The 24,817-nt window shown below is 41.3% G+C and overlaps 2 protein-coding genes across 3 annotated transcripts; one reads left to right on the top strand and one right to left on the bottom strand.

Annotated features, from left to right (window-relative positions):
• eno1a (enolase 1a, (alpha)) lies at positions 1-11,267 on the bottom strand. Of its 2 annotated transcripts, none has more exons than XM_034209233.1 (12): positions 11,076-11,267; positions 8,817-8,911; positions 6,091-6,186; positions 5,875-5,933; positions 5,065-5,134; positions 4,542-4,675; positions 3,389-3,611; positions 2,101-2,298; positions 1,482-1,683; positions 1,278-1,386; positions 1,109-1,167; positions 1-492 (listed from the first exon to the last, which is right to left on the bottom strand). In XM_034209233.1, exons 2-12 carry the CDS (start codon positions 8,899-8,901, stop codon positions 429-431), a joined length of 1,299 nt encoding a protein of 432 aa, XP_034065124.1. In that variant the 5' UTR covers positions 8,902-8,911; positions 11,076-11,267; the 3' UTR covers positions 1-428. The 2 variants fall into 2 exon arrangements, with proteins under 2 accessions (XP_034065124.1, XP_034065123.1); XM_034209232.1 differs by lacking the exon at positions 5,875-5,933 and adding an exon at positions 5,536-5,594.
• Positions 11,268-19,927: 8,660 nt separating this feature from the next.
• Positions 19,928-20,976, top strand: LOC117542062 (myb-like protein AA). The gene is made up of 4 exons (XM_034209536.1): positions 19,928-19,991; positions 20,140-20,199; positions 20,297-20,386; positions 20,489-20,976. The coding sequence occupies exons 1-4, from the start codon at positions 19,928-19,930 to the stop codon at positions 20,950-20,952; spliced, it is 678 nt and encodes a 225-aa protein (XP_034065427.1). The 3' UTR covers positions 20,953-20,976.
• The last annotated feature ends 3,841 nt before the right edge of the window (positions 20,977-24,817 follow it).

The raw sequence follows: 24,817 nt of genomic DNA, 5'->3' as shown, positions 1-24,817 counted from the left end.
AACGTTTCAAACTATGTTGTTTATTACATATTTCTGCCAATACTTACAGCAACGCAACCTGTTCAGATGTGATACATTGCACATACAGTACTGTCACTACTGCTTGAGGCAGAGACGCACTACAGTTACAGTAGCTCAAACACTCAGTAGAGGACCAAAAATCACGACAACTCACAAGAAACTAAACCAAAGTCTCTCACATGGTTACACAGACACAAACATAGGACCAACACTATTTAGGAGCTAAAGCGTAGTTTGAAGATGAGCCGAGCTGTGGTGTAGCTGAGGCTTCTCCACGCCACAGACCAGTGTTGGACCTTGGATTTCAGCAGTAAATCTCTCCGTCTTTTCTCCAGACAGGGCAGGCGACCTAGCGTGGCGTTTATATGTGGGGATTATTCATGAGCAGAGGACTCACAGGGACCAGCTCAGATGGGGTGCCTGAAGTCCTTGCCTGCAAACGGGCCTTGGCCACCGAGCTCCTCTTCAATCCTGGGAGAGAGTAACGACAGTTTGTTAAAATGATGGATGGCTCGACACCATTTGTTCATGTCAAATATCACACAGTAACTGCCATACCAATGCACTTCTGTTTCCCCTTTACTTTATAACAGCCGAGATCCTTATAATACATTTGCATGAAAGCACTTTGTCTAACCTAACCCATCTAAAGTCCTCATGCTGACTCTGTTAAACAAATATTCTACTCATCTAAAGGAAGAAAGAGCCTACGTAAACCACAACATGAGTGGAATACTGCAGCTTGTTTTTATTACCTGTTTGCTTTTCACACAGAGAAACATATAGCTTCCTTCGGGAACAGAGTTCCAATAATGAAAATTAAATTAAATAGAACAGACGTTTAGATCTGATTATTAAGAATACCACATTTTTTTATCATTTCAGTTTAAAAACTGGCTATAGTAAATCATATCATATATACTGATAGTTTATGCTAACAGATTGTATAAGATATTAATTTTCCTTTTTTTTCTTCCGATATCCAATTCATGGACTCATACTGTTAATAATGTTCAGTGTAACTGTAAATGGGTGATTAGGATTTTATTTAGCCATCAGAATTGTAATGTTTTGGGACTGGACTCACCTGAGCAGCTGGTTGTACTTGGCCAAGCGCTCAGATCGGCAAGGTGCACCAGTCTTGATCTGAAAGAGGGAATAAATGAAATATGAGAACTACTCTGTAATGTGTACTGAAGGCATGCAAATACAAGTCAATCTAAGAATATTAAATAACTTGTGTGTTTAGTATGTACCTGTCCAGTGCAGAGGCCGACCACCAGGTCAGCGATGAAGGTGTCCTCTGTCTCTCCAGAGCGATGGCTGACCATCACGCCCCAGCCGTTGCTCTGAGCCATCTTGCAGCTAAAAGAAAGAGACACACATTAGCCCTGTCAGCCTGCTTAAACTTTATTTACTTTCTAATATTTTGGTAACACTGCTCTGTTTTCGGCACTCACGCCTGCAGGGACTCTGTGACGGAGCCGATCTGGTTGACCTTCAGCAGCAGGCAGTTGCAGGACTTTTCAGCCACACCCTTTGCGATGCGTTTGGGGTTGGTGACGGTGAGGTCATCGCCCACCACCTGGATGCTGGTGCTGGCTGTGAAATTGCTCCACGCCTGCCAGTCATCCTGGTCAAAGGGATCCTCAATGGACACCACTGTTGCATAGGGAGAAGGTAAGAGCAATGTCACAGCCAATCATAAATCAAGCACTAATAAATATATTATCAGAAACCTTAAACCTGCAATAATTGATGTTTTTGACCACTTGGAGTCAGTAGAAACAAGCAGCTAAATTATCTAATATGTCCACCAGCTATTTGCTAAATTGAAAGGAGTGTATAGTGTTGTGCTTATGATTGACAAGGAACTAAATATATTACATTTGACATGGATAGCTTATGTCCATACCGCAAACCTGTTGTTTGTACATGTCCTCACATGTTTGAGTGTGTCAATCATGCTTTTCCTTTCTGTAGTTATATTAAATGGCTCTCATTTATAACTGTAAAACGTCTCTGGGAGCAGTGAGGGTTTCAGGGGTTTGAAGAAGAGGATATATTTTAGAAACCCACCGGGGTAATCTTTGACAAAGCCCCTGTAGAGGTCGGCCAGCTGGTCTGGGGTGATGTAGCGGCTGGGGTCGTCGGGGGACTTGAAGTCCAGGTCGTATTTTCCAGCCTTGTAGAACTCAGAGGCAGCCACATCCATGCCAATCACGATCTTGTCGGTGTAGCCGGCCTTAGCGATGGCATTCTTCAGCAGCTCCAGAGCTGAGATAAAAATAACATATTACAGTAGACATTTGACAAGAGTCAAAACACTCACTTCTCAGGAATGAGTCACCACTGAATAATCTGCTCCACTGGGGCATTTGCCATATCAGCACCATGACGTGACACTGGAGTCAGAGGCTGGCTGAGTTTAGGTCTTAATTTAGAAACCATATGTATGTGTAGAGTGAAGTACTTCCCTCAGAGGTCTAAGAATTAATGCTGTCAACATTATCGCGTTAACTAATTTTTTGAATTAATTGCGTTAAAATATTTAACGCATTTAACGCATGTGCAGAATGGCCCGCCCCATACATCCCACCAGTGGCAGCGCCAGGGTATGGCTGGGGTAGGCTACAGCCATACCAAGAAATGGCTTAGCCCCACCATGAAAAATGATGTTAAAGTAAGCAAAATAAAGTCCGCCAACTCGCGGAGTAAATTGCACAGACAGCAGTTAGTAAGATTGATTTCAGTTGCCACTTGTCTGGAAATATCGAAGACTAGAGACGGTTTTGAAAACCTTTGTCACGTAGTGATCGTCTTCTCAATAGAACATCTTTGATAATGTCTTCTGGCCAATCAGAATCAAGATAACGGCGTGGTGTTGTTGCAGGAAGTCCCGACGGAGAATACTTTTGCTGCATCTCTATATACATCGATACAACATTACGTGTTGATAGAAATCAACACGTAATGAAATAAGACCCCACGGTTTGATGATTGATAGGTGTGTGGGCTCTCTTTCATTTTGAAACACAGAAAAACGTTATAAACATATACATACTGTATGTTAAATTGATATATCCGCCTTCTTTCATTTATCTTTCCATTCCCACAACAATATACATAAATAAATGGCATATTTTGGACATAGTTCGAACGGTGATTAATCATGATTAATTAATTTTTAAGCTGTGATTAATCTGATTACAAATTGTAATCGTTTGACAGCCCTACTAAGAATACAATGCCCTCAGGATATTTCCCTTTAACCACACAGCAACAACATTATATGCAGCTGGATGTAAACTCTGTTAGCCTGTAATGAAACTCTATATCAAACTTATAGTTTTGATTATAGTTTCACCTTCCTTGTTCTCCAGGATGTTGGGGGCGAAGCCTCCCTCGTCTCCTACATTGGTGGCATCCTGGCCATATTTCTCCTTGATGACATTCTTGAGGTTGTGGTAAACCTCTGCACCAATACGCATCGCCTCTTTGAAGGTGCTGGCTCCAACCGGCAGGATCATGAACTCCTGCATGGCCAGCTTGTTGCCTGCATGGGAGCCGCCGTTGATGACGTTGAAAGCCTGAAGGGAAGCAGAGAGGATTGTCTTTCAGCCTAATGGAATCACAACAGAATTCAAATGTATCGATCAAGTTCAATGATACATGTGTTTTAGGCCTATTTGCATTAGGATTAGATTACATTCAATCTTGTCATTGCACAGAGTAAAAGTACTTAAAGGTGTGGTAGGTAAGTTTCAGAAACCAGCTCGAGTGCACTAAAATTTGAAAGTACACGGTCGAAAAGAATCCGCCCCTTCCTTCAGACTTCCTTACAGAGCACCTCCTCCAACACACATGAACGCGCACATGACGTCAGCAGACTGGTGAAAGTGGCCGCCTGTTGCTGGCGAGTGACGGCACGCCCAATGAGGGCACGAGATACATTTGTGCGTGCACGAGATGGAAGGCTGACAGACAGGGCGGCAGTCGTGCTTTTTACAGTACTACGGCTTCCACAGATGACATTTTTTTATGGATTTTTTGTCAAAGCACTTAAGATATTCATTGCTATCGGGATGTTAAGAGCATTCCATGGAATATAACAAAAAGTATATCTCGAGCCGGTTTCTGAAACTTACCTTCCCCGCCTTTAAGACAACAAAATGTAATTAGCATCTAACCAGAAGTGCAAAACAGCAGAAAGTGCAGTGCTGTTCAAGTATAATATTAATATATATATATATATATATATATATATATAGATACATGTGACGGATTAAACAAACTTTTTGTATTTACAGTATGAATATTATGAGGAGGTATAAACATTATTTAACAGCAGTATAATAATAATAATACATTTTATTTAAAGGCACCTTTCATGACACCGTACAATTTGTTAAATATACTAGGAGGTAAAAGCAACATATATAGAAATTAGAAACAGTAGAAATCATGTATAAAAATATAGGAGTCTCTAAAAAGCCTGTGATAAATGAATTATTGCTCACAGGGACGGGGAGGATGACTTCAGGGTTTCCAGCCAGGTCAGCGATGTGGCGGTAGAGGGGAACGCCCTTCTCTGCTGCACCGGCCTTGCACACAGCCAGGGACACGCCCAGGATGGCATTAGCTCCAAACTTAGCTGAGGGAGGGGACACACAAATATTTTAATATGTTCTGTGTAGACTGCATTCAAGTAACATTAGCGTCTTCTGATATCTTTATTCATTATGCATGACCTTGAAATAGTTTTGGTTCTAATTGAAGTGTCTGTTGCAAAAATGCAATGTTTGCATGCCTATTAAATGTGTTTATTTTATTGTTTTAAGCTTGTGTCTAAGTGTCTATTTTAATCTTTGGTTAACTGTCAAAACTGAATATGACTAGTCAAGATACAACCAATTTAGTGTGGAAAATTGACATATTTATGAAGGGATTGCTTCACCTAAAATACATATGGAAAAATCTTTCACCGTTGATAAATTATTATTATTAAAATAACATAAAACACAAAATGAAGTAGCCTCTTACACTTGTTTTCTGTGCCATCCATGTCCAGCATCAGCTGGTCGATCTTTTCCTGCTCAACAACGCTCACACTCTGGATCAGACAAAAAATGACAAGTTAAATTGTAAATCTGGAAATAAGTAACATATACTAGGTTTCATTTGAACTTGTTAGTTAAAAAACACACTCAAATAATGTTAGCATAATCACTGCATATCAGTCTATAGCTACCTTTGATATTAGATTGTTATAAATGCAAAGGTAAAAAAACCCTGATGCCAAATTGAAACAACTGCTCAATATGTCCGTTTTAAGCCTTACCATATGTTTGAAGATTCGATTTATTTCTAAAGATTGTCAGTACTGCTGTAAATGAAACTTTGTAATCATTATCTTTAAAATTGTCGAGATACATAAATGATTAATTCAAGGAACGGGTTTGGTTGAGTCTGACAATAGCACAGTGATATTAGTCAAACAATAAATGGTCCTACCTTGCTTATCAGTGCAGGTGCAATTGTTTTATTGATATGCTCAACAGCTTTTGAGACACCTGCAAGGGACAAGCAGACCGTAACTGACCCAGACAGCAGAAGACATGCAGAGCAGGCGGGACAGATGACCACAGAGGACCTCATCCAATGTGTAGATTATCCTGACCAAATATGATTTAGCCGTCTATGATTGTCCTCTTTGACATTTTTCTTTCTTTTCAGATCTGTGAACATCTTTGTGCCTGTCGAGGTTAGTTTCCAAAAGGCAAAGCCATTCGTCATGCTGCTGTGCACACCGATTTGTAAGAAGGTAATTCTGTTATTCCACACTATATTTACCTGGTTACACAAAGCAGGGGCCAAGAATTCATTAACATATTTAACTGCTCTTTTGACTCCTAACAGGGTGAAGAAAGATGGAGGAAATGGAAATCAAGAAGGAGGAGATTGGTACAGACAACAGAAAATAAAGTGGTGTTGAAATGACATTAAAGATAGGTAACAGGATGGAGGTGACCAGAGAGGTTGTAGGGGGAATCCGATTGGACAGCGTACCTTTGCCCATGTAGCGTGTTTTGTCATTGTCACGGAGCTCCAGGGCCTCGTAGATGCCTGTGGAGGCACCGCTGGGCACTGCAGCTCGGAAAAGACCTTGGAGACACAGAGAGGACATTTTGAAACAGTCATTCCCTAAAAAGGGCTGAATCATGTCCAACAAGCAAAGGACTAAATCAATGTATTTTTTCAAGTCAGCCATTACCATGACATTCATGGCTGTAAACTATGTGAAGCACAGAAAATGCATGCATACATCTGGCATTATGTTACAAGGGGCTACTTGGTATTCAAGGGAACAAACGGCAAGTAAAAGGAGACGCAGTTTAATCTGCTAAAGGCTCTTAATGTCTGTCCAGAGAGAGAAACACAGCATGAGTGGTGTGGAGGAAGTCGTACAGGCTGTGCGACAGACGGCTCTGATGTAACAGGGGGAGACAGGCTGCCGACTAAGTGCACCGTTTCTCAATGTCGAGAATACCTGCTGCAGAGCCACTATTTCAAGTATACTACGTCATCGAGTGGCACCGAATGCTGGGCATTTAAACAGTCCTTCGGTGCCACTCGATGACGTAGTATAAAAAATATGAAGTAGTGGCTCTGCAACAGGTTTACTCGACATTGAGAAACGGCCAGTAAGTGCAGGCCAAGCCCCGCCCACACATGAGAAGATGGCCATTTGGGGGATTCAACAGAGTAAGGAGGAATTTGGGATGAGCCAAAAAACCTATTGAGTTTGCTCAGTGGAGCGGCCGAGATGGTGTGGGTCTGATGGGATTTAGGGTTTAGGACAGGAGGCTTAATCCAGGTTTAGCAAATCATCTGCATCAAGACATCACCTGGCCACAGCTGGGCGAAAACAGGACATGAACTGAGATGCCATACTATCACATCCTAGCATTTTATCTGGGCTGAGACCTATGACCTATATACAATCAAAACTAGGGCATATCATAGTGACAGTGACTGTAAATATCTCTCTAGAACGCCAGAGTAAGCCTGCTGAAATTATATAATTCTAACAGCATAAGAGGTTTTCTAGTATGACTGTGACCGAGTGGAAAGCTGGTTACGTAACGCAGCAGAACACATCACTATGACAGACGTGCTCTGTGTGCAGCTCCCTCACTTTGGTCCGTGGTGTAAATGATGCCAAAACAGGCCTGGCAGACTTAAAAGGGTTTTTATAAAGAAAGAAAGGTGCTGTTTACAGTAAACTGGAGCACTTAGTAAACATCCCAAATGAAAGCAGGGCAGCAGAATGGAGCAGTCGATGTATTGAAGCCAGTGGAGGCACTCACTTCCATGTCAATGGTCATTGAGGTTGCTTCATTAACATTCTCGGGACATTTCATTGGGTTGAGCTGGTCCTTTGTTTGAGCTCTCGGAACAGAACTGCTCGCCAAAAAACTTCAATCACATTCGAGCCATTAGTACATTGAAAATATTGATCTCAACTGTAGGCAGACGTGTCATACATAAAGATGCTTATGCTGCTTCGTTATGTAGTCCAGTGTACAATAAGGGAGGGAGCTGCAGATTTAATTTACACATTATATCTTCCTTGCATGCAATTCAGAGATTTAACTAATCTCATAGGTTTGCTAGAAGATCCTACTGTATGAGCTATCTGTGCCCTCAAACAGGAACCATTACAGTAACAGAGTGCCGGACAGGCAGTGTGATATTACAGAAGCTATTTTCACACATCCACCATCTGATCTGACCCACTCTGGGCCGGGAGCTGGCTACAGTGTAGGGCCACACAGGATTGACCATCCTTATCTTCATCCTTAATAGCGCTTTTAAATTAGATAAGCAGGTCAGCAGCGTAGTCAAAACCTGCTTTTTTAAAATACGACTATTGGCCAAGACCAAGTCGTTTTTATCTTTTAAAGACCTGGAAAGGGTTATTAACGCCTTTGTTACCTCGAGGTTGGACTACTGCAACGCTCTGTACGTGGGTATGGACCAGGCGTCAATTAAACGCCTGCAGCTAGTGCAGAACGCAGCTGCACGTCTACTCACTGGCCACAAAAAGCGTGACCACATCACCCCAATGCTGGCCTCACTGCACTGGCTTCCAATTCGGTTCCGAATTGATTTTAAAATCCTTTTATTTGTTTTTAAAGCACTAAATCGGTTGGCTCCGGCCTATATAGCTGAACTCCTCCAGCGGTACACCCCAGCCAGAGCTTTAAGGTCTGCTGACCAGCTGCTGCTGCTGGTAGTGCCTAAGACCAGGCTCAAAACCCGAGGGCACCGAGCCTTCGCAGCAGCTGGCCCCAGGCTCTGAAACACTCTGCCCCTCCATGTGAGGTAGGCCCAGATCCTAGGGGTTTTTAAAACTACTCTTAAAAACACACTTCTTCTCCCTGGCCTTTTAGTCAGAGCGGAGCACGACTCCTGACTTTTCCCTGTGTTTTTTATATATCTGTTGTAATTTATTGTCTTTTATTATGAATGTAGTAATGTGTTTTTAAGTGATTGTAGTATTTATTACATGTACAGCACTTTGGCCCGACCAAAAATCGCTTTTAAATGTGCTTTATAAATAAACTTTGATTTGATTTGAAGAAGCAGACACTCAACAATGATATTGCATATTTACCTTTTACTGTGCAGCCTTAATTGTACTGTGTTCCACTTAACTATTTGTGCCACACCTATTTCTTAGCCTACTAAGTAGAGGAACACATGAATATATACACATCATAGTACAGTACCTTTCTTGGTGTAGAGGTCAACCTCCACAGTGGGGTTGCCACGGGAGTCAAAAATCTCACGTGCGTGAATCTTCAGGATCGACATGGTTCTGGTTCTGCGGATGAAACGACAAATCAGTAAAGAGCTGCAGCTATACGCCAAGCAGACAGACCCCTGCACTGTTACTCAGGGAATTAAAGCTTTGAGTCATAACAGTGAGTTGGCAATAATTTCAACACTAAATGACACAACTTGTGTCACTCAAGCAATAAAACACATTACCCTTGTGTCACACAAGGTTTTATTGCTTGAGTTTGAAGAGTATGAATGGAGCTCATGAATTAATAAAGGAGCCACCTGAATCAACTGTTGGAGGCTGGCCAGGATAGAAGGCATGTTAGTCACACGAGGGCGTGGCCTATGCAGCAAAATCTCTGGTACATTCAGGTTTCTTAATATCTCTGATTACAAAACAGTATTGCAAAAAGCTTGCAAAACTGATTTACGAGAAATACTGTCCCACAGGGAACTGTTGTTAACAGCAGTGAAAGATCACAAAAAAGAAAAATGGTGATTCACTTGGCACACATTTTTGACTTTTTATTGTCCCAGTTCTACTGTAATAATATGGTATGAAGGTCTGAGCAGCAGAGTAATCCCACAGAGCCTTTGTTATCACTCTGAACTGCAGTAGCAGAGGACAGAAAATGTTTTAAGCTTTACAAATCAGGCCTTGACGCTTATTGCCCTACTGATTTCATTGGTTTTATCTGACTTGCCTTACAAGCACTAACTTGCCTATCTATCTATCCACTCTGTATGCATGAGTGAACGTTGAGTACAGCCACTATAGTTAAGTTGTACTGCAGATGAATCAATGGAAAAACCTCTGTCCCTAAACACTGACCCTGTTCTTTAGTTAAATGGAAATATATTACAGTTTACTGGGGCCTGATTTAAATTCCACCCTATCAAGATAAGTCTGTTTTATTTAGGCAAGTCATATAGATTTGGGTGGTTTTTAAACAAGAATGTGTGCTTCTATTGTTAATATGAAAAAACTGAAATATATGTCAATCATTCTTAAAGTAAGATACAGAATTATAGGAGCAAAATATACATATCAGATTTGAGATAAAATAACAAGAGTAGATTATAACAATATATCCTCTTAATATACATTAACCTAAACACTTTTCTGACCTTCTTGTCAAAGAAAGCTCTTAAAGATATTCTGATGTTCACTATTTTATGACATTTTATAGACCAACTGACTGATTCTTGTAAAAAGTTGTTGATCATTCATTCAAATAGTTGTTATTGGCAGCCCTAACTATCTATAGCAGATACACTATATTTATATCATGCATGTTTCACGTGCACATTGCAGTAAATATCCATCCTTTTTTTGTTTAATCTGCACTCCATCGTTACAACCGTGGAGAGCAAGGAGGTAAACTGGCAGAACAAAATGGCAGCCACAGATAAATAAATAATCAAGGCTTGATACCTGATATGTGTGTGTGCATTTAAGTCTGGCTTGTTCCTTAATTTGGCTGCATTAGAGTCTGCCAGCAAGCTATATCTGTGTGTATTATTTATCAGAGTAAAAATAACTCAAAAGAAGAACAAAATTAAACCTGCAGTATACATTTACAATGTCACTAACTGAGTGACGCTTTCGAGTATTTTCTGAGAGTATAAAGTAGGGAAATGACTAAAGAGACACACTGAGTGTAACCTTACTATACAGTAATTTTCCTACAACCGGTGGACACACCCCCAAATCTGCTGCAAGCAACTGGTAGCTCTCTGCCTGAGCCTGCGTGCAGCCTAGATGTCTCACACACATCACGACCCTTAAGTCTCTACACAAATATACACCAATAATGGTTCTTTAACACATTTAGGGGACTGTTGGAAGGTGGTCTTGCAACTTGACGCCCATTTCTCCAAACAGCCTGCAGCTCTAAATGGAGTGACATCTCGCCAGCTGACGGTCAGGTTTAAAAATAGACGCTGCGATACAAAACTACTGCATCCTGCGAGCCATAAAACCAACTTATACTGTCGTTGATAATACACGATAAAACGCAAAGTATCTGCTAACACAAAGGCAATACTTCCAAATCATCAGTTGATGAGGAACGCCATGTACAGATGTATAAAAGCAGAGTTCGTTTAACAGCATATCTAAGAGTAGTCATTTTACATTTTGATAGCTGTTGTCGTACATACAATATGCATATAAAAAGCAGAAATAAAGATGTGATAGTTACCTTTTCCGGGCCTAACTGTGTGCAAGGAAGGTGCTGTCTCTCTCTCTCGTGCGGGCAGGCAGACAAGGCGCTGGTGACGCTTCGGACTCGCTGATAAGTGAGCGTGAATCAGGAAGAGACGTAGAAACGAAGCCACGCTATTGGCTGGGACTGGCTCACGAGGCAGACAGTGCGAGGAAGGATGCACGTTCACCATCAGGAGGCAGCTTGACTGATGCGAATGTTTTAATTCCTTAGCATAGACACAAACATTATTGTCAGTGAACACCAAACATATGTGCATACAAATAGTAGGTTTCTCTTATTTGGGATGAATTATGGGAAATGTAGTATTTTCTTTTCGTGTGAGGATGAGAGAAACAGGACACAAAAAGCTGACGCATTCTGAGTACGTGCAGGGAGGCATGCAGGGATTTCCGATGCAGTGGTTCAGTGTTGGTCACATGTCTGTTGCGGTCACGTTTTTTGGCTCTGACTCTCTTTTCCCATCACGAAAATGTGGGCATTTCCAACAAGATCATCAGACACCAAGTAGACTGGTGGTGGTTTTAATATCAAAAGACGTCTAGGAGTACGCGACTGGATGGGAAATGAATACTAAGCTACTATTATTTGTCTCTTACATCACCATATCAGTGATACAAATACACTTGTGTTAAACGACACAGTGATCCCAGAATAAGACTATTTCAATGTTTCTGCTTTAGATCCACACCTTATTTGCATAACCAATTTGTTATTTTCTTAGCACATATTATTTGACATTGGAAGTGTTTATGTAGGCCTATATATTTTTTCTTTAGAGTATGAAAATGAAGTGCTACTTGCATGTGTATACATATTGACACATTCATATATTTAGAGAGTGTCAGCACTGGGTTGTGTTTTGAGAAAGCAGTGATAAATCCAAAGATAAGTAAATGGTGAGTTATCCCCAACACATCTTAAGGATCGTCGCTAGAGGACACAGGTTTGGTGCAGCTGCGCAGTGCAGGCAGTGCAGCATCCTGGTTCTGGAGCTACAGTGTGATGAAAGCCTGCTGCAGTGACCTTGAGACTCTGTCAGTATTAAAACCAACTACGCCATCTGCTGCTCACATGCTCTCATTAAAATGTCCCTGCAACAAGTGCCTGCAGCAGACATGTGTTATTATGTAGGGATGGAGGAATGTAGTGACTCAATATATTTAGCAAACAAGCAACAACAATTCTCAGTCGGAAGAAAAAACTCAAAAGAACAATCTTTTGTATTTTGAAGCGATGCCATGATGGACCAACATGTTCTTTTGACCAGTTAATTTCATTCTGAAAGAGCTGGTATTTTAGGCTAGTAGAAATGGGAAAATGCCAAATGTTAACTTAAAATCTAAACAAAGTTGAAAAATAAATACAGACTCAGAAGACATTATTAATTACTCGTATACAAACGTATACAAACGTATACAAACGTATACTTTGATGTCTTGTTGGAAAGTGAAAGAGCAATTTACGGTTGATGTAGAATACAGTTCAGCAAGTCAAAAACAACTATTGTTGAGTTTTTGATTGGATGTTCAACTGAAAGTTATACAATTTGCTAACACGAGTTTGTTTACTTTCTTGCTGAGTTAAACAAGGCGATTGATACCACTGTCATGTCTGTACGGAAAAGATGAAGCAACCAGACGTGAGGAAGCATAAGAGAGTTGTCAATCCTTTTAAAACATGTCCCCATGGCCAAAGATTCTGATGCCAGGCAGCCTGGGGCTGGGGTGGAGGCCAAGCCAACAGTGAAAGTTGCATGTTCTTGAGGAATTGGCTTAATATGAGCTCCTACGTCTTTGCCCTCTGGCTCCAACAAATCCCCAAAACAGGAATCCACACCTGCTATGATATTGTCAGAAAATATGACATGTTTCCACTGTAATATGTACAATTCAAAAATATTGATGTGGAGCATTATAGAGACGTTTGCTGTATTATAATGTCATTGCCTCCGTTAAGCAGCAGTGGTTGTTCTGGACAGCTTGCAGGCTTGAATGTTTACAGCTGATAGAGTGATGCCTTTCTGACGAGCCTTCAGGCTTACTAGACCTTGGTTTAAAAAATCAATAAAGAAGAAAGCCCTTAAATTCTTTCTATTCCTGGCATGTCTTGATCCGAATGGCTCAACCAACAACAGTTTGTGTTCATGCATACACAATAACTTGAGTCACTGTCATGGAATTCTTGTTAACACATAACTTCCGCAGTTATCAGTATCTGATGCATGGTCTGTGTGAAATGTCATTCTTCATACCCCCACACAGGGGCGCCACCCAGTGCTTGAATTGGAATGAAAAAGGTGCCAGTACTCTAAAATCAGCAACTTTTTCAAGTAAATTTTATATATACAGCCCACAAACAAGAATTTGGCTACTATAATGCTGGTGGGTTTGTCTCTTTACTACTGTATATTTTAGAAAGGTTCACTGTACTTAACATTTTTTATGATAGGCAGCAGGCTAAAGCTCAGTAAGGTCAATATTAACTGAAAATATAGCAATCAAAGTCTAGATCTTCTGCTGAAGACACATGAAGCAGAGACCTTTCAGGTGAGAGCCCCTCTGGTGGTGTTCAACATTAATGACAAGGAAACAAAGCTCTGGTCAGAAGCATTTTTTATAAAAAGCTTTAACAAAATTAAGTATTTCTGTACATTTTGAATGCAATCTAACTTTCCAACTCAGAAAACGAAAAACGAAAAAGTGCCAAAAGTCTTCTCACATGGCTGAGCTGCTTTGCAATATACTTCACCACTGAAGAATACAAATATGTATAAAGTAAACTATGATGCAATCTAACTTTCCAACTCAGAAAAATGATAAAGAGCATGAACAAAGAACATGTAAAAACAAATGCAAAATTTGCACAATCTAAAATGAGAAACTGTAACTGCAAGTAACAAAGTCTGAGCCATGGTAAAGAGTTACATTGAACACCAAGCTGATCAGATAACTCCCTGGTTGGTCTGAAGTCCTTCTATCTCCAGGATCTGTACAAATTGGCACATTATGCCAAAAGTCTTCTCACTGGGTGAGCTGCTTTGCAATATACTTCACATTGTTAGAAAAGGCTCCAGAAGGCCTTGGGGACATCAGTATCAGGGGCTGGAGCTGGACAGGCTCTTTCATCAGCACTTCTCCTTCCCTTTGCCAGCCAGGACCTCACATACTGTTCCGGATTGAACTGTCCTAGTGATGGTCCATTACATTTAATGAAAACCAGGCTGGACAGTCGGCTGACAGAGAGAGCATTCCTTTTTGCAGTAAGGATATCGTTCATGCAGCTGAATGCCCGCTCACACTCACTAGTGGAGACAGCGATGGTTCGGACTGCTTTCAGTAGAGGCTCCATGGCAGCAGGTGTACGGGATGCCCTGGTTTCCTTGTATTCGCGAAAGCCCTGAACAGTCTCTCTTCTGTCCACTTTCAGCACTTCGCACAAACGTAGCACCTCTACGTCCCCATACTGTACGTCTAACTCCTCTTCAGGCCAACTTCCAGGATGGATAACTTTCATGTCCTGGATTAGCTGATTGTCCCGGGCCTCCCGGCCATGTAATGGGATTTCTCTTGTGCTGACATGAGAGGAGGTTGTGGAAGTCATTCTGTGTCTCAGATTCTCTACCATACTGCGGAAAAACTGACCTGCATGAATCTGTACAAGCCTGCCATTCTCACGCAGGGCAACACCCTTGAAGGACTTCTCAGCTAGAGCTGTATGAACTGTAGTCATGTGTGGGCCAGGCATGGTGACCATGGATTCAAAAACTCGTATTTCTCGAGTTAAGAGCCTATCTGCTGTAGGCAGTGTCATCTCTCTTTTTTGGAGTTGCCGAGAGAGGTCGCTGAACTCTGTGAGCGCATCGTACATCAGTCCCAGATTGCTGACAAACGTTGCAGATGTGAGCACATCATCCAGGCCCTTGTACTTTGCTCTGTCTCTGGAATCCCTGCTCGTGTCGTTTGCAGCATTTGTGAAGTGATCATGAAGCACTCGGTAGTTTTCCCAGACTGCTCTGACGCTCCTTTCACTTGAAGCCACCCAGCGGATGGACAAAACACGCCCTATCACCAGGAGACTCTGTCCGACTGCTTGGCACACTGCGCTAACTGCCTCTGATTTTTGGGGGAGGCATGGAACAAGGAATAGAGTTTGTCAAAAAATATCTGGAAATGATTGAGCCCTGAGACCTCCTTGACCACATCCCCAACTGCCAGCTCTAGACGATGATTGGAGCAGTGCCACACAAACAGGCTTGGGAATTACTACACAACTGGGTAGCAACGCCTGTTCTCTTCCCTAGCATGACTGAAGCCCCATCACATGCAAAAGAAACGAAACACTGACCTAAAAAGTCCTCGTTAAAATCTCTTCCAAGACACTCCATTAACGCCTTTGTGATGTCATCAGCCGTTGTTCCATCCAACTCGATCAGCTCCCAAAAAAACGTTTCGGGCTCAGCATCAGCTAATGCTGAGCGTAGACACACAACAAGCACCGTTTTACCACTAATAGTGGTAGATGCATCGACCAAAACACAGAGTTTTCTTTGGTTTTCTGTAATGTCTTTTGCCATTTTTTTCTTCAGCTCATGAGCTATGTGGTCGATGATTTCGCCACAGGTTTTATTGGATTGCAAAACCCTGCCCACGTTCAGCCCATTCAGTTTCTGTACATTCAAATCAATTGGCATGTCTGTGAATGGCCGGCTATGTTTGCCAATTTTATATGCCGTTCGAAAAACTCTGATAGTGGTGTCTAATTCAGATGTATGCATAGACTGCACTTGATGTTGAATAGTTTCACGTGAAGCAGATGTAAGGATGTCAGCAGCTTTTACATGGGCTTGTGATTCTTTATGTTATTTGATTTTTTTTCTCAGGCTAGCTTGTTGTTTGCCCTTGTCAACACCGACATGAGACACTGCACACTCACCCCATTCAGTTGACAGTTTCAGTCCTTGTCCAGTGTGTATTCCCAAAGATTTGACATCTCTGCATATCCGACATCCTAGCTTCTTATCTTTAAGAAGGAGCCATGCATTGGTCTTGCAAAAATATTGCACCTGGTCCGTTGTCCAGCAGTCAGGTGCATCGCTTTGCCCGGTGTTGGTGGTGGCAGTTGCGCCAGCAGCAGCAGCTAACGTTAGAGGCTCTGGAGGAGGCGGCGGAGCTAGTGCTAATGCTAATGCACTAGAACTTGGAGCAGGAGGATCAACCAAAGAAAGCTCCCCATCAGACACAATTTCCAACACAGGCACAGCATTCTCTGTATTTGAAGTTTCTTCCGGCGACAACCGCTGTCTTTTTGCACTTTTATTAATCCAAGCTAACATTTTAGAAATGCTAATTTGTGACGTGACTTGCTTTCCTTCTCTCGGGGGCGTGCCTGCTCTGTTCTATCACTCTACATAGCCACCCACTGGGTGGGAGTTGCACTGCATAAACACAACACACGTGCATCTAGGTATGTAAATTGTAAAGCATTAAAACATGGTTTTACTAACAGCTTTCAGTATGTTGTTACTTCGGCATTATTATTATTATTATTATTATTATTATTTTGAAACGTGTATTACTATTAAATCACGGTCAAATAGGTTAATTTTGACATAGTCGTTTCCACCACAGTATTTACATGGAGAAGATAAGCCCCGCCTCCTCTCCAGCACGTTCTGTTTGAATGACAGGAGTAAACAGCTGACAGCCGCTGTGAAACTCCAGCGGTTAGAGCGATGAGAATGTCCGTTCGGCACCTCATGACGCATCTACTGAGTACCGGGCGGCTGTATATATATATATGGATGTATAATAAGAACGGCGGGAGAGTGTTGAGTACTGGCACGGTGCATGAGTACCGGAGTACCCGCCAGCATGCCGGTACTGAGCAAGAAGTGCCGGTACTCCATGGGTCAGAACCAGAAGTGCCGGTACTGCGTACCGGTGAGTACCGGCCCAATTCCAGCACTGGCGCCACCAGGGATTTTGGACCCCATGAAAAGACATCACATTGGGCCCCACCACCAGACACAGGCCACGCCAACCAAGCACAATTGCTGTAACCACACCTCCAGAACCCAACCGACTCATTTATGCTTTAAATAACTACCTGTACAGGCTTGCATCTATCTTGTAGTCCAATACTAACTGCACAATATTTACTGACACTGAGCTGTGAAGATATAACACTGTGCAGACTGCAAATTCTACTGCAACATTCTGCTGCAGCAGAATTCACTATTTGATATAACACTAACATTCCTGACAATAGATCTCAATAGTCATCTTTTATGGTGTACATGCCTTTTTAATAACATTTTTGAATGGAACATTCATAAATCAAAATAAATATAACTTAAATATACATGACCATGTCCTTGAAGTCATCACATTGGGCCCCACCACCAGACACAGGCCACGCCAACCAAGCACAATTGCTGTAACCACACCTCCAGAACCCAACCGACTCATTTATGCTTTAAATAACTACCTGTACAGGCTTGCATCTATCTTGTAGTCCAATACTAACTGCACAATATTTACTGACACTGAGCTGTGAAGATATAACACTGTGCAGACTGCAAATTCTACTGCAACATTCTGCTGCAGCAGAATTCACTATTTGATATAACACTAACATTCCTGACAATAGATCTCAATAGTCATCTTTTATGGTGTACATGCCTTTTTAATAACATTTTTGAATGGAACATTCATAAATCAAAATAAATATAACTTAAATATACATGACCATGTCCTTGAAGTCCAGCTTTCTAGCCAACTGGCTTTCAATGGACAGCATGGCAAGACTGCAAAGCCTTATGGGGGGACAGGGCTGCTGAGCCTAAAGATGGATCTGTTGGTCCTGGCACCAGGGGGAGGGACAACTGGTTTAGTATGAATAGCTGCTAAAAATGTACCTGCATTTATTAAATGTCAGCTAAAAGAGGAGTGAAATGAAAAACCTCAGCATTTTCTGTGAAGATATTAACAGTACTTAATAGTAGTAGTACACATGCCCTTTCAATCACATTAGTATGCAAGAAAAGTGACAGGTGGTGTGACAGGTCACACCTCTCCCTACTTATGTTAATGAGCTAAGTCCCGCCTCCCTTTGTTCGCGGTGGATGTCCCACCTAGGTGTGAATTCACACGTAGGTATGAGATCCTTTGATGTGAGGGGTGAGGTATCATCACACGTAGGTGTGAAATGCCCCCCTGTGTAGTGCCTTTGTTAGAGATCCTTTTGTGTCATGTGAAAAGCCCCGGGCTAGCGCCTTTGTTGTCTAATTCTTTGATGTGTTGATTAAGTCTCTTTGTGCTGTCTGGCCCCTGTCCCCTCAGAGTTGTATAATCTAATTATGAAGTCTAGTCCTTTGACGGGAGGTGTTATAACAGGCCGGTGTGACTTCACACCGGTGTGTTATAAGCCTCTGATGTTAATTTAGGTGTTGATTAAAGCAGTCTCTTTATGCTGTCTGGCCCCTGTCCCCTCAGAGTTGTATAATCTAATTATGAAGTCTAATCTATGAGGTGTTATAACACACCGGTGTGACTTCACACCGGTGTGTTATAAACCTCTGATGTTAATTTAGGTGTCTCTTGAAGTTAGGTGAGACTGTCTACCAGCCCCCTCCTAGCCTCTCCCCCCTTCCGGGCTATGACGCAGGCAGATAGTGGGGGGTGGAATTAGGTAGAAATATGCGCAAACTAAATAAAAAGACAGCAATTCCATTTACCCAGTCACCTTTTCAAAAAAGAAAAATGGCCAAGAGACGCCTCGAATGGGGGTTAATCAGTCAGCTTACCGCATCCGTCCGGAGCGTCAGTCAAGAAAACGAATGCATCAGCAGCAATGCGGGGGTCTGTGCACAAACTTATCTCGCGCCCTCTTTTGGTCATGCGCGCGTTCATGTGTGTTGGAGGAGGGGCTCTGTGAGGAAGTGACAGATTTTCCCCGGTTTGACTGCAAATTCTCCAAATTATCTAACCCTTACCTTTAAGAACAATTCACACACACACACACACACACACACACACACACACACACACACACACACACACACACACACACACACACACACACACACACACAACCATATGTTAATTAAGACACTCTCTGTGAGTTAGTTTTAAAAAAAGAAATAAACTCAAATTAAATAAAAACAGCCATTAATTTTCACTCACCAAGACATCTAAAACGTTATTATCCTCTCTAGATTTGATTCAGGGTTTGTTTTAAATGGTGTGTGCTGGCTAAGGATGTTTCTTTTCAAGTTTTTGTGAAACTGTTAAAGAAGTATCTGTTTTGCAAAGAGGTTATTTTCAAAAGATCTTATTTAGTTTTTTAATAGTGATACCTAAGGATATTCTCTTTTAGTTGTATGGATTTGTGAACTAATGTGTAATTACCTTTTATTAACTATAAGAAAAGTCTCTCTGAAGACGGAAATAATAAAACAAATTAAAAACATGATATTGTCTTTTTAATCATTATTTTACACCACTGTAAGGAAACCCCATATGAGGTGGTAATATCAGAACTCTGCTGTATCCATAAAAGAGAAGTTTTCTAAATGTGTTTCCTATTCACTCCATGACGGCTCCAGGGTGGCTGATCAGAACAAAATAAAGGCTGTAAACACTTAAAATACTCCATCAACAGTCTGAGGGTAAATTTAAATAGTCATTTCTGGGGGGGCAGAAAGACGCATAGCTAATTACCTGGATAAAAGGACTGGTCAGTTTCTTTTTGAGGGGTGACAAGGCTCTGTTATTTGATGGTCTATATAAGGCGACAAAATATTTACAGTTAGAGAAAAACAAGGGATGAATTACCCTGCCATTCCAGCTCAGCGCTTTATTGACCTGGATGCCATCACATGCCAATGTGGTAAGTACTTATTTTATAATATCATGTATTTATTAAATGTTGTTTATATATATATATATATATATATATATATATATATATATATATATATATATATATAGTATATTATTAGATACTTAAAAAAAACATTATGTCCTTCTGTTTGCAGTAGAGATCCTGTGTGCTGGAAATCCTAATGTGTGGGGTCATAGGGTTATTGAAATACTAGGTGAGTTTCTTTTTACTTCTTTTTAAACATGTTTTTAATTAGAAAAGTATAGAGCAATATGGTGTGGATTATAATCAAATCTTTCTGTGTCTCTCAGCTCAGGATACTCTGAGTCAGCTAAGGCCATTAGTATTGGAACGAATATGCTCTGTACTTGGAGCCTACCTTAATTCACCCCCTGTGGAAAGTGAGTATATTTAAACTGATTGTATTTTTATTTTGAAATCAAATAAGGTTTTTATGTGCAAAGTATCCCGAATAACGTTTTTTTACTCTTTTGTTTTTAAAGGTGACGAAGTCTATAGCACAGACAGAGGCTCTGTGTATCAAAACTTTTTCCCCAAGGAGTTCATACACAACCCACCCTTTGAGGTAACTGCAGACCCCTGGGGGCCAGCCGTCTCCCTCCCCCGGGACTCAGATAACCAGACAGACACCCCCCTTTTCAACGCTACCCAGCAGCAGCAGCAGCAGCAGCAGCAACAGCAGCAGCAGCAGCAGCAGCAGCAGCAGCAGCAGCAGCAGCAGCAGCAGCAGCAGCAGCAGCAGCAGCAGCAGCAGCAGCAGCCTATATCTGAAACCTTCCTACAAATTCCACCAGAACTGCAGGCCGATTTTGACACTTGCAGTGCCTATCTGGACGACTTTGAGTTGCACCCCGTTCAAGACACACTCCTAACGAGTCAGACAGACTCACCCCCTAGTCCTCGGGTCGAGGGTGAACCATCAGCACAGAATATTCGAGGTGTCTAACTTCAAGAGACACCTAAATTAATATCAGAGGTTTATAACACACCGGTGTGAAGTCCCACCGGTGTGTTATAACACCTCATAGATTAGACTTCATAATTAGATTATACAACTCTGAGGGGACAGGGGCCAGACAGCATAAAGAGACTGCTTTAATCAACACCTAAATTAACATCAGCGGCTTATAACACACCGGTGTGAAGTCACACCGGCCTGTTATAACACCTCCCGTCAAAGGACTAGACTTCATAATTAGATTATACAACTCTGAGGGGACAGGGGCCAGACAGCACAAAGAGACTTAATCAACACATCAAATAATTAGACAACAAAGGCGCTAGCCCGGGGCTTTTCACATGACACAAAAGGATCTCTAACAAAGGCACTACACAGGGGGGCATTTCACACCTACGTGTGATGATACCTCACCCCTCACATCAAAGGATCTCACACCTAGGTGGGACATCGACCGCGAACAAAGGGAGGCGGGATTTAGCTCATTAACATAAGTAGGCAGAGGTGTGACCTGTCACCCCACCTGTCACTTTTCTTGCATACTAATGTGATTGAAAGGGCATGTGTACTACTACTCTTAATGTCAGCAAAACATTACAATTATTATTTACAATGGACTAAGCTTAGCTAACAGACCCTAACAGACTAATTTCCACCACTCATGGACCACACCCATCTTTTCTTTTGAAAAACTGGGTGACATACTGTCGCCCTTTAGTCCCTCTCTCTTGTCTTTCTCTCCTTTATTTTCTTTTTTGAAAGCCTGACTTTGTTAGTCGTTGAGACATCGTACACACGTAAGTACTAGCATCCCTCCTCACATGCTCTCACTCACTGCAGTGCCGCACAGCGTTTGAAGGCAGGACCAAACCATTACATGTAAATAGAAGGGGGTGTACAGAGGCTTTGGATAATTAACTTTTGGAACAGAAGAAAAGTGAAATGAATCGTAAGTTTAGTGAGTACATTATCAATTTAACATTATATTAATGTTAATTGTTGATGATTGATGAAAGGTTACTTAACATTTTTTTCTTAATGTTCTAAAAATGTTTGGGGCCCCTGTCAGTCACGGGCCCTTAGAATCGTCCTAACTTTTCACCCCCTTACGGCACCCCTGCTCCCACATACAGCTAAAACTGTTTTTTTAATGGAAAGAAAATGAAGCTGCCATTAAAATGTCAATAACATATCTTCATCTTATTGCTGTGATATATTTTGTTGTTAATTCTGTTATATTGATCTTATAGTCTTGTTGATTGAATCATCACAGCCAAACAAGTTTTCTTCCAACTCACTGCTGAGTTGATCAAACTGTTGGCAACAAATACTTTTTTCTCACGGTTGATGGAAGACACTGTAAACTGAATGAAATGTCAAGGTACTAACAGTCATATGGTTTAAATGTGGCCCTTTGACTGTAACGCCATAAAACATCCTCAAAAAGAGATTGTCAGGAAGTAAGGTTCTTGGGATTTCACCCAGGAGGGTACTGGGAAAAATTGGAAAAGTGACATTCAGTGAAATAAATTCTCAGCTGACTCAAACAAATGCAGGAAGACATTTTAAAGGTCAAACTAAGGGTTCTTGTGATGAGACGTCGTATCCAGGGGGTTTGAGCACTCGCATGTTGTGAATTGGATCATGCCCTTGAGCAATTGTACTCAAGAAAAATGTAGTTTTATTAACTTTCTAAAGACGGAATCAAATTATTCTTGTTTTATTTTCTACACTTTTTGGTCCCATTGTCACCAGCACAGGACAGTTAACATACCACCTGCAGCTCACACCTATATGTCAACCTGACCATATGTGGGCTTCAAATTACTAGGTTTACTGTTAGCCTTCAATCACATCATCTAAGTCCAGAAGACCTTAACAACTGTTATTGTCCTCAATACAAAGACAAACCTAGTGATTTACCAAGGCAGAAGACAGCTTCAGTTTATTTCTAAGTGCTGGTGTATGCATGTTGAGCGCAGAGGGGCATCAAACATGTGGCTTCTTAATGATCTCAGACTTTGTGTTAGCTTTAAGAAAAGGCTGGCCTGTCAGTTCACCCGTAAAGGTCAGTTCTGTTTTCTCCACCTGGGGTTGCTTAACATGTTTTTTTAATATAAATCAGCCAAGAGTTGATAGCCAAACACAGAAACAACTGGTAATAATCAAGAGCAGACCGCCGAGAGGCTGTAACTCCAATCCAGATAGGAAGGATGTGAGTGGAACAATGAGAGTCTTAAATCAAGGTGAGTGCTTTGATCATTTCATCAGTAACTCAATCAGACCACACACTCACACGCACACACACAATGGCAAACTTAAAACTAGTTCCAATTTTAATCCTTCATTTAAGTAAGAGTTAAAAAATGTCATAAAATACACTAATTTGCTCTTCTTCCAAGAGTTAGATGAACAAAACCACTTTTGTAAGCTAATCGCAAAGCCAGTTAGCTTAGCTTTAAGACTTGATAGAAAACATAGCCTGGCTCTGTCCAAAGGCCTCTAAATCTGTCTTCAATAACCTCTAAAGACAATTAAATAACTTATAACATTACTACTGTTTTATGTGGGGTCGTGTTGGAGTTTTTTGTGAACAGAGGGTAACCCTTGTTTTGCAAAACTTGCAGGCCCATGACCTTTCCCATACATAAACATTTGAGTTTTAAGCCGTTGTCATGAATTGTTATGCCATTTGAGTTTTATCATCTAGACACAATCTTTTACGAGGGGTTATACGCAGCACTATTTCTTGGCAGAGGATGCCATTCCTGAAGTTTCTGTTGTTTCCAGCATCAGGAAGTCATTCTCGGCCAAGAAATAGTGCTGGGTATAACCACAAATAAACTACAACTCATCTTTGTTGTGCTTGTACGGATGTGATATTAAGCTCTATCTTCCTGCTAAGATAAACTATACCTAGCTGGAAGACGCTTTATCTTAAACAAAGATATATGAGATTAGCATTCTTATGCAATTTCCAGCAAGATGGTGAATCAGCTTATTTCCCTAAAGTGTTGAAATCTTTTTTTTTTATACCTGAAAAAAGATTATCCGTTAAGATAATGTGCTTTCGTCTTTCATCATGTGCATGTTCTTGCGAAGACATTGGCAAGCTGCACACTCACACACCTCAAAGATAAACAGCTCTGGCATGTAATGCTGAAGTTCTAGACATGTTGCAACTAGTGTGCAGGAACAGGTGATTCAAGTCATAAGCTCCTACTCCTTACATTGGCTATCATGCTTGTTTTTTTTATCAGGAAACAGCCAGGTTTTTCAGAATGACTTGCAGCAGCTTTCAACCTAAGTGAGAGTGACATGAATGTGCTTCTTCTGTGGTTTTCTGTGAAGTGTGATGACAAGTTAATCAGCAAAATGGTTAGAAGAAAGTGACAGCAAGTGCTATTTTAATAATAATAATGAAGAATACAAATATTCAAAGGTGTTGGGACTGACGGAAAACGGAGATGCTGCATTGCAGGCAACATAAGATGTTCTCCTTGTCAACACTGATATCTGATAATATTCCAAAGTCAAACTTTCCGTTTGGATTTGGGCAAGAATAACCAGCTAAAAATTATCAGTTTGAGGGATTGTCACGGTCTGTCTGTGTTGTGTTTTGTCTGTCTCTGGTTTCCTGTTTTATTTTGAAAAGTGTTCACCCCCTGTCTTGTCTGTTGATTCCTGTCTCTGTGTTTGCCCTCCTGTGTCTGATTGTCTGATTGTGTTCACGTGTTGCCCTTGTGTTTCTGCCTCCCCTGCCCAGCTGTGTCTTGTCCTGTGATTACCCTTCTTTGTATTTAGTCTTGTCTTCCCCTGTGCTCCATGTTGGTTCATTGTTTGTTTTTCCCGT

The sequence above is a fragment of the Gymnodraco acuticeps genome, unplaced genomic scaffold, assembly GCF_902827175.1.
Source record: "Gymnodraco acuticeps unplaced genomic scaffold, fGymAcu1.1, whole genome shotgun sequence".
Classification (NCBI taxonomy): domain Eukaryota; kingdom Metazoa; phylum Chordata; class Actinopteri; order Perciformes; family Bathydraconidae; genus Gymnodraco; species Gymnodraco acuticeps.
This window is presented reverse-complemented; position numbering and strand designations above follow the sequence as displayed.

What these genes read in the sequence shown, in the direction of transcription:
- LOC117542062 (XM_034209536.1), top strand. Translation starts at nt 19,928, where the DNA reads ATGAATTACCCTGCCATTCCAGCTCAGCGCTTTATTGACCTGGATGCC. An exon ending in TGCCATCACATGCCAATGTG is followed by an intron (nt 19,992 to 20,139) that starts GTAAGTACTTAT and finishes TTCTGTTTGCAG; the next exon opens with TAGAGATCCTGTGTGCTGGA. An exon ending in TAGGGTTATTGAAATACTAG is followed by an intron (nt 20,200 to 20,296) that starts GTGAGTTTCTTT and finishes TGTGTCTCTCAG; the next exon opens with CTCAGGATACTCTGAGTCAG.
- eno1a (XM_034209233.1), bottom strand. Translation starts at nt 8,901, where the DNA reads ATGTCGATCCTGAAGATTCACGCACGTGAGATTTTTGACTCCCGTGGC. An exon ending in TGACCTCTACACCAAGAAAG is followed by an intron (nt 6,187 to 8,816) that starts GTACTGTACTAT and finishes TGTGTCTCCAAG; the next exon opens with GTCTTTTCCGAGCTGCAGTG. An exon ending in CATCCTGGAGAACAAGGAAG is followed by an intron (nt 2,299 to 3,388) that starts GTGAAACTATAA and finishes TTTTTATCTCAG; the next exon opens with CTCTGGAGCTGCTGAAGAAT.